This window comes from Berghia stephanieae, chromosome 2, assembly GCF_034508935.2.
Source record: "Berghia stephanieae isolate SIO BIC M18660-M18661 chromosome 2, UCSD_Bste_1.3, whole genome shotgun sequence".
Lineage (NCBI taxonomy): Eukaryota > Metazoa > Mollusca > Gastropoda > Nudibranchia > Aeolidiidae > Berghia > Berghia stephanieae.
Window position 1 is genome coordinate 91,898,140 of NC_088361.1, and position 17,500 is coordinate 91,915,639.

Sequence of the window (17,500 nt, forward strand, 5' to 3'; positions counted from 1 at the left end):
ATGACAATGAAATTGAATGTAAGCTTCAATGTAATATACGAAAACAGATAATATTCGTCTGTAGTGTTTCATTCATCCTGTTTTGTTGATAAAGGAGAAACCCGAAACGTCCATCTGTTTTCGGATATTAACTTGAAGCTTATATTCAATTTCACATTGTTATTTATCTCATTCCGCTTGGAACGCTTTAAAATGGGTCCCAAGCCAACCGCGACACTTAACACGTAGGACGTAGAGACATGACGCCTGTGAAGCCCTGTTACATTTCTATTTATGGACAAAGACAACACTGTTACCGGCCGGGTACTCATTTTACACGCGAGTACGATGAGAGTAAATTATTAAATTATAGCCTTTATCAAGACCTTTGCGAACTCGAACCAGGGACCTTTCGGCCCGAAGGCGAGTGTCATACCACAAGACCACATACTCGACATATTGTATACGGGGATGGAGGGGGGGGGGGGGGGGGGGGGGGGGGGGGGGGGAGTAGCACGATAGACGTTTGGATGACGTATTCCACTTCCACCCAGGGTCGAATGTAACTAAAATAACCATTGAAATACTATAAAAAGGTTGTTCGGTAAAGAAAAAAATGAAATAAAAATTTTACTGATTCCCTCTCGGCGAAAAATCCCAATCAGATCGGGCCAAGACAAACCAATAAATCTCAAAAAATAACTATATATATATATATATATATATATATATATATATATATATATAATATATATATATATATATATATATATATATATATATATAAAGGGAGATAAAAGGTAAATCATGAGTTGAACCCCCCCCCCCCCCCCCCCCCCCCCCCCCACCCTTCTCCCGCAATCCGCCTCATCCCCGTCCACAAAAGAAGGCCAAGGGCCTTTGACCGAAAACTGATGATGTGATCGGATTCTGCTGACGTATTTGGGTTACGGGATCGTATACCACATATAGTAGTATCAGACCTTGAGTTTACAAAGACCACGTACTAAGACTGTAACCATCGTCAACTTATAGTCTGACACTGACCAAAAAATGACGTCAAAAGACAAGTCTTTGGTCACAAAAGAAAACAAATAGTGAGTTGCATTCAATAGCTCAACCAATGGGATCACTTATTCCATTGAGCTCTACTAACGACAACTCATTAGACGGTGCAAAAACCTAAAAAAATGACGCCAAATTATAAGTCCGAGTGGGTTCTTGTGTCAGGCTATAGATAGAATGCGCTTGGCCAAGGAGTTCACAACATTGCCATCCGGTTAATACAGTTTAGTGAGAACAACTCACAAACGCGGATGGCAAAAACAATAACAAAGGCCTGAGTGACGTCATCTGCATGCTATCTATAGATAGAATGAAGATGACGTCACACAGGCCTTTGTTATTATTTTTTGCCATCCGCGTTTGTGAGTTGTTCTCACTAAACTATATTAACCAGACTATAAAAGTTCATGGTTACACAGAGTTTTGTGTGTTGGTCCGTTATACTTCCGGATGGCAATGTTGTGAACTCCTTGGCCAAGCGCATTCTATCTATAGCCTGACACAAGAACCCTCTTGGACTAGCAGTTTGACGTCATTTTGTAGGTTTGTGTAGCGTCTAGTGAGTTGTCGTTAGTAGAGCTCAAGGAAACAAGTTATTTCATTGGTTGAACTATAGATAGTATGCGCTTGGCTAAGAAGCTCATAACATTGCCATCCGGAAGTATAACGGACCAACACACAAAACTGTGTGTATCCATGAACGTTTATAGTCAGGTAAAAACAGTTCAGTGAGCATTACTCATAAACGCGGATGGCAAAAAACAATAACAAAGACCTGAGTGACGTCATCTTCGAACTATCTATTGAATACAACTCACGATTTGTTTTCTTTTGTGGCAAAAGACTGGCATTTTGGCGTCCTTTTTTTTGGGTCAGTGTCAGGCTATAACTTTACGATTGCTATGTTAAGACCCACTAGGATTTATATATTGACGTCATTTTTTTTAGGTTTGAACATTACCCAGTGAGTAGTCGTTAATAGTACTTAAGGAAACAGGTGAACCCATTGGTTGATCTACTGAATACAACTCACGATTTGTTTTCTTTTGTGGGCAAAGACGTCCTTTGACGTCATTTTTTTTTTGTGTCAGGCCGTAAGCCATCGTTAACATATAGAGCCTGACCGTGGCCTTTGTAAAGTTATGGCTTGACACTGACCAAAAAATGACGTCAAAATGCCAGTCTTTTGCCACAAAAGAAAACAACTCGTGAGTTGTATTCAATAGTTCAACCAATGAAATAACTTGTCTCCATGAGCACTACTAACGACAACTCACTATGCGGTGCAAAATCCAAATAATGACGTCAAACTGCCAGTCCTTTTCGATTTCAGTGTCAGGCTATATAACATAACGATGGCTACGGCCTGACACGTGAATCGTAGCCATCGTTAACATTAGAACCCTCTGGGACTGGCAGTTTGACGTCATTTTTTAGGTTTGTGCAGCGTCTAGTGAGTTGTCGTTAGTAGAGCTCAAGGAAACAAGTTATTTCATTGGTTGAACTATTGAATACAACTCACGATTTGTTTTCTTTTGTGCGCGCTCTCAAGGTCGTGTAGTATGTCGGAAATTTCAAACGCAGGATTTCAATCAATCATCATGAGTTCAAGAATCTTTAGTGACTCCTCTTTTTTTTTTTTTATACTCCTTAGCTCGTCTCACACAGTTCTACACGTCTACCGACATTTACTTATCTCAGATACGCCAACTTTAAATTTGGCTCACAGGAATTTCAGACACCACTCGGAGGAATTCCAATGCCGAAAGAGGAATTTCCAAACACAAGTATGGTATTTGGCATTGTGTCTACATATTGTATAGTTCTAAATAGATAACTGATTAGAACTATATGCTATGATAATCTGCATGTCTAATAACCCCAAATGTTTAAGTCTCACTGTTGTAATTAAAATACTCTCAAAACAACGCAAAATATTGTCTTTTACAACAATGTTAAATCGAGCCCATAATTGCGCTCAGTTATCAGACCTGCGTATGTGAACGTAGATAGCTACCTTTCTTACTTTTTTTTTTTATTTGGAATTTGGGGCGCGGGGGGGGGTGGGGGGGGGGGGAAAGGGAAGGGTATTACAAGTCAACAAAAAGATACAAATATCAAGAAGTTAAAAAAAAAAAAGAAAGAACGAAAAAAATTTTTAAGATAAAACAATTTAAAAAAAAAAAAGAAAACAAAAGCAACAAACAACAGGAATTTTGCAATATTTAGCGCATTTTTTGATGAGCCCAAATGTATGGGTTAACCAAACGTTACTCTCACCCTTTTAAAAATATAAACAATATTTTAGTCTGTGTAACGTGTAATGCCACTGGTGACCAAAAACGATCGATACACACTAAACAATTGGTGATGGGGTAGGTGGGGAAGGGGGTGGGAGGGGGGGGGCTGATGGGGGAGGATTCCTTCCTGTCTGTTAATGTGTTTATTAAGTATGTCTCAATCTATCGCAGTGACGTAATATCAATTAATGGTGGTAAAGAGTTGCCTAGCAACAACGATGGAACAAAGAACGTTGTTTTTGGTGATGGACAAGTAAGTGACAATGACTCTTGTGACGAAAATAAACTATAAGCCATGGAACATAATGACACAATGACTGGCACTTTGATACAATCTGTCTTTATTTGAAGGACGCAAAACGAATCATCATCTATTAACTGAGAAACTTGAATAAAGGGTATGTCACGATATATATAGATCTAATACAACGACAACCCCGCATATGCCAGATTGAATTTGGTGAACACTGAGTATTTCTCTAACTGGATAAAATTCAATTTTAAAAAGAAAAAAAAATGAACAAACATTTTTAAAAGGGCAAAGCAAAACAAGACAAACAAAAAAATAATACATTAAATTTAAAAAAAAAAAAAGTAAAAACAAATGGCGTTACAAGGTCAATCTCATTCTAACTAAGGCAATTTATTTATATGTTCCCTCTCTCAAAAAACGCCAGAAAAATAGAAATGTTCATGTCGTCTTACTGTTGATATAATTACAATAGAAATTTAACAACAAGAAAAACAAAACTAAAAACAAAAATTTGAAAAAATCAGATATCCCTCTTGATACAATTGGGATATAAATAGTCCCCGAGGGGGCGCGTGTCGGAATCAAATTGGATGATACTGGACGAGTGAGAAGGGGGGGAGGGGGAAGTATGCGGGTGAGTTTTACAGTCAGTGCTATCAGAGACCGTGCATAGCTTCAGCCACCCCGAAAACAACACAACACGCAACACGGTGGTGGTGGTTGTGGTGATTGTGGATGTTGTAGTTATGGAGGTGGTGGTGGTGGTGGCCTATTGTCGTTGTCGTCTATCAGACGACTGTGTGTATCGATCTGAACGGCTTTCCCATCCCATAGCTGGGCTCTTCCATCACCAATCTCAGAAAAAGAAGTTAGTTCTCACTCACCACCTTTAATTTTATTTATGTATTTTTATTTATTTTTAATATGTTCATATGTCAAGGTTCCGTCTTTACACCTTTCATGCAACATATTCTATCCTCACTTTTGAGATTGACATAATATATCCCCCCTTTGTGACAAAGTAGAGAAGTGATTAGGAGAGAAGGAGAGAGAGAGAGAGAGAGAGAGAAAGAGAGAGAGAGAGAGAGAGAGAGAGAGAGAGAGAGAGAGAGAGAGAGAAGAGAGGGGGGTGGAAAAGAAAATAATTGATAGGAAGATAGACAAATCGATCAATTGGTGGATGAATAGGTGGATGGGTGAATGGATGGATGGAGAGACAACGGCAATATAGTCTAGTGGTATGACACTCGCTTTCGGATCGGAAGGTCCTGGGATTGAGCCACGCTCGGCACAAATTTGAGTCCTTGAAAAGGGCTCTTTACTCCCATTCTCTCAACGTACTCGGGTGTAAAATGAGTACCTGGTCGTCAACAGCGTTGTCCCTGTCGAAAATAGGCGTCATGTCTTGTTGTACATGTTACATGTTGCTGTTGTAAAGCGCTTTGAGCACGTTTAGTGGATATTGCGCTATATAAAAAGCTCAAGATAGTTAGTTTGACAGTTACATAGATAGATAGATAGATAGATAGATAGATAGATAGATAGATAGATAGATAGATAGATAGATAGATAGATAGATAGATAGATAGATAGATAGATAGATAGATAGATAGATAGATAGATGGATGGATAGATGGATGGATGGATGGATGGATGGATGGATGGATGGATGGATGGATGGATGGATGGATGGATGAATGGACGGATAGATGGATAGACAGATTGCTAGATAGAGAGAAGGAGAATGGAATGAGAGAGAGTTTATGTGTGTGTGAGAGAGAGAAAGAGAGAGATATGTATATATAGAGAGAGACTGAGAGAGAGAGAGAGAGAGAGAGAGAGAGAGAGAGAGAGAGAGAGAGAGAGAGAGAGAGAGCAGATCATTAATCGAGAAAAACAAAACAAAACAGGCACAGAAACACGGTTGGAAAGCAAAATCCTATAATCATGACAACAACATGTGTAAAACTACGAGAGTGGTGCACCCCAACAAACAACTTATCGCCGAGCTAAAGTCAATTCCATCTAAAATAAAATGTAAAAATTAAAAAAAAAAAATCATTATAGACTTTCCTTCAATTTGGAATGCATGTTTATTGATTTGTGAAAACAAATATCCCCTTTCACAATATTACAGTGAAAATTAAATAATCGGGGGCAGAAACAAGTTGAGAAAATAGGCCCATTGCTATTTGTGAGGGGACGCGTCTTTTTGAAGCGTAGATACTTCTAGTACGGACGTCACGTCTCGATCAATTCATTTCTTCTCGATACCATGCTGGGTTAATTAAATCTAACAAAAAAGGGAATGATAATAGATGTAATAATATATTTCGACGTTCACTGGTCATTTTATTGACAATCCACACACACGCACACACACACACACATACACACACACACACACACGTATAGAGAGAGAGAAAGAGAGAGAGATAAAGGGTGAGAGCGAGTTAGAGAGATTAGAGAGAGAATGGAGAAAGAGAGAGGCAGAGAGAGGCAGAGAGAGAGATTAAGAAATAGAGAGCAATAGAGAGAGAGAGAGAGAGAGAGAGAGAGAGAGAGAGAGTTAAAACAGAGAGGGGGGGGGGGGCAATAGCCTTGAAAGTAGGAGAGTGAGTTGGGGAGAGAGAAAGAGGGAGAGCGAGTTAGAGAGATAAAGCGGAAGAGTGAGTTGGAGAGAGAAAGGGGAGGGTGAGTTGAAGAGAGAGAAAGCGGAAGAGCGAGTTTGAAAAAGATAGAGGGAAAGGAAAAAAAAAAAGAAGAAAAAAAAGGGGGGGGAGAGAGAGAGAGAGAGAGAGAGAGAGAGAGGGGGGGGGGGGAGGGAGGAGGCAAGAGTGGGAGGCTGGGTTATATAGGATAAGAAAGGGATAAGATATATATATATATATATATATATATATATATATATATATATATATATATATATATATATATATGAGTGTTGGTGGGTACTCGTAGGTACGAAAGTGCTCGATAATGATGGTTAGAGCTAATAAAGAATACAAATTGTCACTCACATTTTTTGTGGCCGAAACGTTCGTTTCTGTTTCTCTTTACACGTCTTCAGTCGACTGAGGACGTGTAAAGAGACACAGAAACGAACGTTTCGGCCACAAAAAATGTGAGTGACAACTTGTATTCTCTCTCTCTCTCTCTCTCTCTCTATATATATATATATATATATATATATATATATATATATATATATATATATATATATTAGAGTTATCTATTGTTAGGCAACTAAAGAAGTGTGTCAAATCCCGAGGGGAGCTTAATGCCCGTATAAATATTATCATCATCACTACAAGATTCTTTTTCAACCTAAGATGAAAGCAAACATGTATGGAAACATAATTTGGAGAAAGAAGTTTCCATTAATAACATTTCTATAAATTACATTAGCTTGTATGTATTGTTCTTGTTGCTTGCAAAATTATGACTGTTTTTTATTTCTTCTTCTTATTGAAACGGAGTCATAATTTATTCACGGTTTTGTTTTTTTTGTCTCGCACCCTATATATATTTAACTCCAATGTTATAAGTCAGTCTCCAATTTCAATTTTTTAAATCTCCATATCCATCCCGACCTAAAACTCTTTAAAGACAATTGGTCACAAATTAGCGATGCATGCCAGAGACAGTGCGGCTATGTGGTCTTGTGGTATGACACTCGCTTTCGGATCGGAAGGTCCTGGGTTCGAGCCTCGCTCGGCGCATAGTTGAGTCCTTGGAAAAGGCTCTTTACTCACATTATCTCATGTCTCTGTCGGGGAAAAAATGTATTCTCGCCTAACAGGCGTCATGTCTCGTTCTACATGTTAAGTGTTGCTGTTGGCTAGGGACCCTTTGTAAAGCGCTTTGAACACGTTTAGTGGATATTGCTCTATATAAACGCTAAAAAGCTCAAGCTCAAGACAGTGCGCGATATTTTTTTTCATAAACTTTATTCAGTTTACTGTGGTACAAGCAATCATTTTTAACCCGCAGGGTTTATTGGTATATCGATTTGATGGTTGCAGCCCTTTTCAATGACGTGTGCAGATAAACAAAACCCATCTGCTAGAGTTTCCGCTGAAAAACTGGCATATCGTCTTCACAATTCTCAAATTAACATTCGACTTGGACGAAAATACATCAATACGAACCAAGTTGTACATATCAGCAGGTCTGATAACCGAAAGCAATTATGGGCTTGATTTAACATTGTTGTAATGGACAATATTTTTGAAAGTAATTCCACTATAACAATTTGGTTTATCAGTAAGTCCTGCAATAAGTAGCTACCTGTTTTGAAAGCGAAAAAAGAAAAATACGGAAAGATTTTGAATAGTTTTTTAATTCCGTTATATTTTGAGTTGAATAATGGAAAAATAATTCTTGAGAATAGAAAAAAAATTGTTTGCTTGCTTTTGTTTGTTGTTTCGTATGGGGGGGGGGGGTCTTTTTTTTTGTTTGGGTTTTGTTGTTGTTGTTGTGTTGGGGGCGGGGGGGATTATTTTTTTATGATCGGACTCAATTCAAGGAATACAAAATCCTTTCGTAGCTTTCTTTTTTTTTTTTTCAAAATAATTTTTTTATGGAGACTTCTTGTGGCAAATGTTAAATAAACGACCTTTTGGCACCGCCTCAGATAGGAATCCTGACGTAATCGGGTCGTTTGCTGCCAGCTCATTAGAATGCGAGACACGTCCAGTATTACTAAAACGAGTATCCCGTGGACATACATACCGGAAACACAAACAATAGTTTTGACCCTGTAAAATGAGAGAGCGAGTAATGAGAGAGAGCGTGGACCAGCGACCAGTGCCAGATCAGATACAAGTATTACATACAAGAAACATGAACCCATGAGCTTCATGGGTGGACATTTTTAAATCGCAGTTTTAGTGGGAGGTGGAAAGTAAACTGGCATATTACCAACATACCACATGGAATTTATACCAAAATAATGAAAAAACAACAAAAACAAAACAAAAAAATCGATATACATTTTGGAGTAAAAAATCCAAATGTGAAAGGGGTGGTAGTGGGTGGGTGTGGAGATCTGTGTAAACTTGACATAGGGAGGGAGCGTGGTTAAAGCATTGCATTGTGATCAGGAGGTCACGAGTTCGAGCGCCTTATTGGCACTCGTGTTTAACCCCCCCCCCCCCCCCCCCTAAAATACAATTTGTTTACTTTAGAATACGAAACATTTTTTAGATAATCGAGAGGACGACTTATTAGCAGGGTGAATCAATTGAATGAGACGATTAGATGGAGGAACAAGAAAACAAGTACTGCAGGTTATGTGTGATTTTAAAAAAACAAAACAAATCACACACACACACGCACAGACAATATCCCTACACGATGACTCAGGTTTAAGATCGATAGTATTTCGTCATCAAAGAAGCAGACGCAGTTTCGAGTCGAATAAGATAAAAAAAAACAAAAAAAAACAGAATTATGACTCCCTGTTTTCATCATCATCATCTGATGATATGCATAATTTCATGTTCGTGGGACTGTAATTTCATACCTTTACATTCAATATTGTGGATCAAAAATCAATTATGGATCGGAGTATAAACATGGCGAAAAACTCCGTGTGTCTGTGTGTGTGTATGCGTGTGTGTGTGTGTGTGTGTGGTGTGTGTTGGTGTCACTGTATTCGTGTTCGAATCACAATGGGGGGGGGGGGGGGTTAGAGATTGAAGGGAGTAGAGGAGAAAACAGAGGAGTGGGGAGCAGGGGGGTAGACATAAGAAGAAGAAGAAGAAGAAGAAGAAGAAGAAGAAGAAGAAGAAGAAGAAGAAGAAGAAGAAGAAGAAGAAGAAGAAATAGAAGACGGAGGAGGAGGAGGAGGAGGAAGAAGATGATGAAGAAGAGGGTGAAATAGATATAGATAGACACACACACACACACACACACACACACACACAGAGAGAGAGAGAGAGAGAGAGAGAGAGAGAGAGAGAGAGAGAGAGAGAGAGAAAATAACGATAAGTGAATCAGTGGGAGAGAGATATATAGATAGAGAAGATGTATAAAGCGAGAGAGAGAGAGAGAGAGAGAGAGAGAGAGAGAGAGAGAAGATAACGATAAGTGAATCAGTGGGAGAGAGATATATAGATAGAGAGGATGTATATAGCGAGAGAGAGAGAGAGAGAGAGAGAGAGAGAGAAGATAAAGGTAATTGAATAGATAGAGAAGAGAGTGGGAGAGAGATAAATATATAGAGAAGAGAAAGAGAAAGAGAGAGGGAGAAGAGAGAGAGAGAGAGAGAGAGAGAGAGAGAGAGAGGGAGAGAGAGAATCATTAAAATGCTTCTTAAATATACCAAGGCCATTTGAATACTGTACCGGTATTATATTATAGCACAGTATATTATAAGGTATGTACAGCAGGACTCGCAGATATGTCTATATACAGTGGCAGAATAATGTGATGGCAGAATAATGTGATGAAAATTATTATCTAATTAACAAGGCTCTTTAATTGCCAGTGATGAAATAATAAGAGACATACACTCATGTGTATGATCTCTCTCTCTCTCTCTCTCTCTCTCTCTCTCTCTCTCACTCTCTCTCTTCTCTATCTATTTATCTCTCTCCCACTCTCTTCTCTATCCTCTCTCTCTCTCTCTCTCTCTCTCTCTCTCTCTCTCTCTCTCTCTTCTCTTCTCTTATCTATTTCTATCCATCTAAATTGAATATCACCATCTACTCTTCTTTCTAGCTACCAAAAACACACACATACACACACACACAAACACACAACAACACTCTCACACATAAACATTCTAACAGAAAGGGGGGATGAAGAAAGGAGAGAAAGAGAGTGAGAGAGAGAGAGACAGAGGGAGAAAGAGAAAGAGAGAGAGAGAGAGAGAGAGAGAGAGAGAGAGAGAGAGAGAGAGAAAGAAAGATGGATATAAGATAGAAAGAGATATGTGTCAGACCGAACGAGAGATTTGGGTATCTATGAAAGCAAATAGTAGATAGAGAGCAAAAGTGCGTGCGTAGGTGTGCGTGCGTGTGTGTGTGCGTGTGTGTGTGTGTGTGTGGTATGTGGGTGTATGTTTGTCCTTGCCCGAATGACTGTGTAAATGTGTATATGACGTTTTATTGGTATCGATCATAGCAATCTGGCTACAATAAATTGAAACCCTTTGCCAAAGCGACTCTATCCCCAAATGAACATCGGGTTTTATGGCAAAATATTGATTTGTTCCACATCACAACACGTGAGCCATCGTTTCAAAACGGTATTATATCGGGTTGGTTTATATTCTAGACATTGAATTTGTGGTACGGGTATAATTAAGAAGCTTAGGTTAAATTTAAACGTTTTTAAACGGGGTCACCGGATGTAGTTTCAAGAGTGACAAAAACTAAAATCTGGTATTTCTCGTGCATCTGGTTCTTAAACGACATAATACCGCTTTGAGGCGGCGGGTCACTACTACTACTACTACTACTACTACTGCAGCTGCTGCTGCTGCTGCTGCTGCTGCTACTACTACTACTACTACTACTACTACTACTACTACTACTACTACTACTACTACTACTACTACTACTACTACTACTACTACTACTACTACTACTACTACTACTACTACTACTACTACTACTACTACTACTACTACTACTACTACTACCACCACCACCACCACCACACCACCGCCTTACAGAACTCGTGTCTATTCCTACATGTTAAGTGTTCCGCATTTGGTTTGGGGCACATTGTACTTATTTTCCACCCAAGGACGATGAGATAATATGAAAAAAATAGCCTTAAGTTTCAAGGACTCGACTTTGCGACGACTACATTGGGATTCGAACCAAGAACCTGCAGGTTAGATTTACGGTATGCCATAGGACCACAAATCCGCACTGATAAAGAACAGCAGTCAATTCCTCAGCGGTCCCATATCTCTTTGAAGGATTCCTTTCCATAACATAATATTAAAAATAATACAACAATTCATGTTGTCATATTCTTTTAGTCAGATCCCCCCCCCCCCCCCCCCCTCTCGTTAAAAAAAATACACGTGAGCTTTTATATAAGGCAATATCCACTAAATGTACTCACAGCACTATACAAGGGGTCCTCCTTAGCAAACAGCAACACTTAACAAATAGAAGGAGACATGACGCTTGTTAGGCGATATTACAACAAAAAAATTCAGACAGATACAACGCTATTAACGGCCACGTACTCATTTTACATGTGAGTAAAGCGCCTTTTCCAATGACTCAACTATGTGCCGCTCAAAGCGAGACTCGAACACAGGACCTTCCGATACAAAGGCAGCAGCCTCTTATGGTTCACACTACTATGTTATGACGATCGACCCAATCAGCAAAGTCCGGTCCGCATTCGTGCACCGTCGCAAACCCGCCGGGTAGCATCGTCACAACACACCTTTCGACTAGATGCTCTGCCGTCTCGGGTTCTTGCCCACAGCGTGGACATATTGGACAGGTAGTAAGACCCCACCGATGTAGCGCACTTGCCGTTAGGCAGCTCCTCGCAAAGGCGAATGTCATACCATATAGCCGATCATTTATTTAAACGCATACCACAGAATAATCTATTTATGTGAAGAAGTAACATCTTAGTAAGATTCATATCAATTGTCATTCTATTACGATAAACAAAAAATCTTATATTTTGCCTTCTTTCTCAAAATCTGACAAGTGAAGATATAGCGTTCTGACAGAGTAGCCGCCCATTATGTACTTCCTGTTGACAACGTCGCCATTGTTACCATGGCATCCAGCGGTAATTATTATGGATTACTACTATGATGGTCATCATTAATTCTTGTATATAATTAGAGCCGTGGGTACCTGTCTCTCATTTCCATACATTACCGCGGTAATTCCATTCTGAGAAATTAGGGAGCAGGCACTGGTGTAAGATGACGACCGGAAAAGGTGTAGATGAAACAGTGCCAGACAAAGCAGAGATAAAAATCTAAGGGAAAAATAAAAACATCCCAAAAAAAAAAACCCCAAAAAATCAGCCTGCTTTAACTGGCGATCAGGATATCTGAGGTTCGAACCAAGTCGAGCCAGGCTGATTTATTTTTAATGGGGTTTTTTCTGCTTTGTCTGGTAGTTTCACTAACAGTTTATCAGATCATTTAATTCCAATCTCTCATAAACAGAATGGGATCGAAGACAGAACGCGGAGATAATAAGAGTCATAATAAATAACTATAAAACATAAAACCTGCCACAGTCAAATACCGAGGTAGTCGATGTTAGGGTTGAGTCAAATACCGAGATAGTCGGTGTTAGGGTTGAGTCAAATACCGAGGTAGTCGGTGCTTGGGTTGAATCAAATACCGAGGTAGAATTCCCACCGATTCGCCATGATTAACGTTTTTTGCAATCTTCATTTATTTATATTTCAACAACTCATGTGAAATAAAATTTACATTTTAAACGGTAGAATTTGCCTGTTACTGTTAGACAAATATTTTTATCGGCTTTCTTTCCATTCTATCGTTTCCCTCTGGGCTGAGATTCCTCGAAACAAAGTGGAGTCGATATTATGGAGTGTCATCAACAGAATCCTGGAGATTTGGATTTGGAGACAATTCCAGCATGTCTCCTTTCCTTGGTCTTTGTGAAGTGATGCATTTTTTTTTTTTTAATGCCATGTCTTATTGTAAACATGGACCATTGTCTTGATCCTCCCACGGCGTGAGGCAACAACGTGAATCAAGCAAGCAAGTGATATCCGTCACTGGCGATAGCCAAGTAGGTACTCATTCACACCCGAGTCCGGTGGGGAAAAGAGAGCAAAGTGCCATAGCCAAGGACACAACAGGCGGGCTACAATCTTGTCAGTAATTTTATTTTCTGGGATAAAAAGTGAACTTCAGTCCTTTTCGGGACAACCGTTAATTTCTTCAAATTCCCGAGAGAGAGAGAGAGAGAGAGAGAGAGAGAGAGAGAGAGAGAGAGAGAGAGAGAGAGAGAGAGAGAGATGGAAATAGAAAATGAAAGCAAAGCCAGAGAAAGATAAAGAATAAAAGCACAAACAAAGAGAGAGAGAGAGAGAGAGAGAGAGAGAGAGAGAGAGAGAGAGAGAAATGAAACCATCGAGAGAGACATAGATAGAAAGAGAGTTAGAGAGAGGGAGAGAGAGAGAGGGTGTGTGTGTGTGTGTGTGTGTGTGTGTGTGTGTGTGTGTGTTTGTTACCAATCAATAAAGCAAACGAATTCTATTTCAAAATTATTTTCGGCAACGTGATCGATTTTCATAAGTGGCTGGAGGTGAGAATAAATTTAATCTACATTTTCGCGATGGCTACGAGTTCAAAACAACTACTATGTAGACAACAATGTCGAAGAGGAGGCTGCTGACAGTTTGTGTGTGACCCACCGTCTCAAAACGGTTTTATGTAGGGGTAGTTTGGAAACTAAACAATTATTTTATTATAGCCCAAAATATGAAAATCGGTTGCTGGTTTTTTTTCTTCTTTCTTTTTAATCTTTTATTGAAGGCGAAAAGCACAAGTTTCTTACAGAGGACAAAAGTTAAAATCCCACATGTTTGGTCATTTCCACTATGAAATCGTGTTTTTTTTTTTGGGGGGGGGGTTGTTTGTTTTTGTTTTGTTTTTTGTTGGGTTTTTTGCTTATGATGTGGGGGGGGGGGGTTCTTATGATTTTTATTTTTATTATTGTGTATGTGTTTTTTTTTTTGTTTGTTGTTTTTTTTTTTAATGTTTTTGTTGTTGTTTTGGTAGGTGATTGTTTTGGGGGCTTTTTCTAAGCACTGTGGCAGACCTGCCTACTCGAAAATGTAAAGATTCGTAATTGTCAGGAGATAAAAAGAATGATGGTCCCTATAGTTGACTTTAATAATAAATCTACCCTCACGGGGATTAAATAAACTTGAAAATCATTTAAATAATGGAGTCTGGCATCAACTTTCATTTTTAATAAGTTTTAATGACTCGTGAGATGTTCATATACTTCTGAAATTGGAGCCCAAATTTCTCATTTTACGAATTTTTCGTATAATAATTTATAACCCAACCAGCGCAAAATATCGTCCAGTTGAACAATGTTACATCAAGCCTATAAATGCGTTCGGATATCAGACGTGAAAATGTGTGTACGAGGGGTCCGGACATCTTTGTATGAAACCAGACCTGCCAACTCTTCACATTCCAAACGTGGAATCAGAACGCCCGAAAATAGGAATTTGAGACAAAAAATAGGAATTTCACCTATTTCATCCCCCCCCCCCCCCCCCCCCACCTCGTTCTTTTTCATTCCATTATCATCATATTTGTAAATCGGAATTTTAGAGACAATGGCGGAATAGTACAAAAAAGAAGAGTGAAAATAGGAATGATTCCGCCAAATGCGGAAGGGTTGGCAGGTATGTGAAACGATAAAATGACGAGGAAAACCCTCAGTCGTACTAAATTAAACGAATAGCAGAAACACACACGCAAAGGAAGGAGGTGCCAATTGATGATAATCATAGACTCATTGATCATAACGTGTCTCCCGATAAAGTAAACATGGAGAATTATCTCGGAAGAGGATAATATCGATTAGATTAGTCCACATCCCTATGTAACAATAAAATGTCAGAAGTGTCACATAAAAACATTACACGAGGCAAGAGGGTGTCCATCTGATTTTAATTTAATTCAGATACCTTTGTGTGTAACGATAAATTGATAAACTCTTCGTTATACTGCATCGTTTTATTTTAATTTTTTTTTAATAGGAAAATAAAGAAAGTAGAAAACAATTCCGATAGAGAAAAATGTCAAACAGGTTTGTCCACCTTCATATACACCCAAAAGATGACGAGGTATCGATCGGTCTCACACATAGCCCCGTACCCTCTAGACTCTTCTGGTCACACCACGTTATACAAAAAAAAATTAATTAAAAACAAAAAATAAAACGAGACACACAGGTGTGATTCTGATAATAATACAGAAATACTTTGTATGTGGCGATAAAATGACGAGGTAAACTCCCAGACAAAAGAATAAAAAATACCGGGAAAGAGAATTGTCAACTAGACTTGCCGTCTTCGTAAGTAATGATAAATGATATGACGAGGTAATCACTCCCACAACACAAAAACAGAGTGTCTTGATAACTCAGTTGGTAGAACACTCGCTTCACACCCAAAGGGACTGGGATCGATCCCAATTTAAGTCGAGATTTTTATTCCTGACACCCCCCCCCCCCCACCCCCCTACCCATTCAGCATTGATTTGGTTGCTGGGTATTGGGGGTCTGGCGGAACGTACTTTGCGATAGACTATTGTCCAATATAAATGGTAGTAATCAATTGTTATTGATCATTTAACACAATAGAAACTTGAATAAATTAAGGCTCTATGGGCATTATGGCTCTGACGGATCACATACGTAAAAACAACAGGAGACAAAGAGGAGTCAATGTGATCATCATAACATGACGCCTTCGTATTCAATGATGAAATGAATGAGGAGACCTTAACAACGCCATTCTCTCATTCGTCTCAAGTGTTTCAAGCATAGTGTTTTGCTGACAAAAGGTGAAACCCGAAACGTCCGTATCCTCTGTCTTCGTACATTAAACGGAAGCTTTCAATTCGTTTTATTATTGTTATTTATTATACCAAAATAAATAAACAAATAAATAAAAAACACTATATGATCGTGCTATATCACCATTATCAGACACCTCCTAATGTAATGATAAACACCTGCTGTAAACAAAAATCAACTTAAACGATGCATAATGTATTAATATTAAACACCTTGCTTTATTCTTGGGATTGGTGGAAGGCGTCTCGAATTTCTCATTTAAAAGTAGAGGCCAAAACGTTGCAAAGACATGTCCAGTCTCGTGAAATGTGTCCACCATCTTGAGTCGCCAACAAACACTAAGCATAATTTTCATCTTTGATCCCAACGCAACGCCAACACAATCACAAAGAATAATAAAATCCAAACGTCACTCGTTTACAAACAAGATTTTCCAAGATTTTCATCCAATGCACTTTATACATAAATTAAATTACAATTTACAACTCCCACTAAGGCACCACACATCCATAATAATATAACCTTAATGACTGGAAACAGCCTCACTGTCAGCGTCATAATATCAAATGGCTACTGGACAAGGTCAGGAAATAAATCATCTTATTTCACATAAGGTAATCAACATTTAAAATGCGATGTCTAACTATGTTAAATTATTCTGTCCAAGAGAAACGGCGAAGGTTCTAGCCTCCATATTTCATATGATTAACATTGAATTCTTAATGAGCAAAGCAAAGCATTATGATGATGATGACGACGACGATAACGAATGGCATGACACAGAATATCGGTGCCACCACCTGTCTAAGTAAAACAAGAGAAAACAAGAAGATAACAGAACAAATTGTGACCAAAGCAAATTATGTAACATGGAAAATCCTGGTGGTATTTCACTTTTTTATTCTTTTTGTTTACCATTAGACATAAACAAAAACAAACAAACAAACAGTAAACAAACGTACGATAAATTAACGACCGGAAGCAGGTGACGGGTCAAAGCAATATGACAGTTGTGACAGGTGAGTAGTAAGAGCTTGTAGTTAGTAATAGTAAGGAGTTTGATCGGAGTTGTGTCGTGGATGGAAGATGTTGAAAAATATAATTTTGACGTAACTGACCTGTTTGATGATGGCGGTCTGTGCCAATTTAAGAAGGTCCGTCTTGGAATCGCCGTCCACAACATCTGTACCACTTCCGTCGTTGGAGTCTGTGTCCATGGCCTTGTGATTATAAACAACTAATAAGATGACGGCGGCGACGACAACGATGAAAATGGTTGTGGACAAAGGCAGAAGCTACAGGTCTTCACATCAACGACGACGATA

General features: G+C 38.8%; 1 protein-coding gene across 2 annotated transcripts in view; it reads right to left on the reverse strand.

The window, feature by feature from the left end:
• The window catches only part of LOC144965846 (uncharacterized), a 48,789-nt gene that overhangs the window by 23,182 nt on the left and 8,107 nt on the right, over nucleotides 1-17,500 (reverse strand). The window contains exon 2 of one of the 2 annotated variants that reach the window (XM_078901622.1): nucleotides 17,294-17,500. This exon is cut by the window's right edge and continues 102 nt beyond it. The exons of the other annotated variant lie outside the window; for it this stretch is intronic. Coding sequence (XP_078757748.1) covers nucleotides 17,294-17,392 — 99 coding nt within the window. The 5' untranslated portion in view covers nucleotides 17,393-17,500. The remainder of the gene's footprint in view (nucleotides 1-17,293) is intronic. 2 annotated transcript variants of the gene reach the window in all.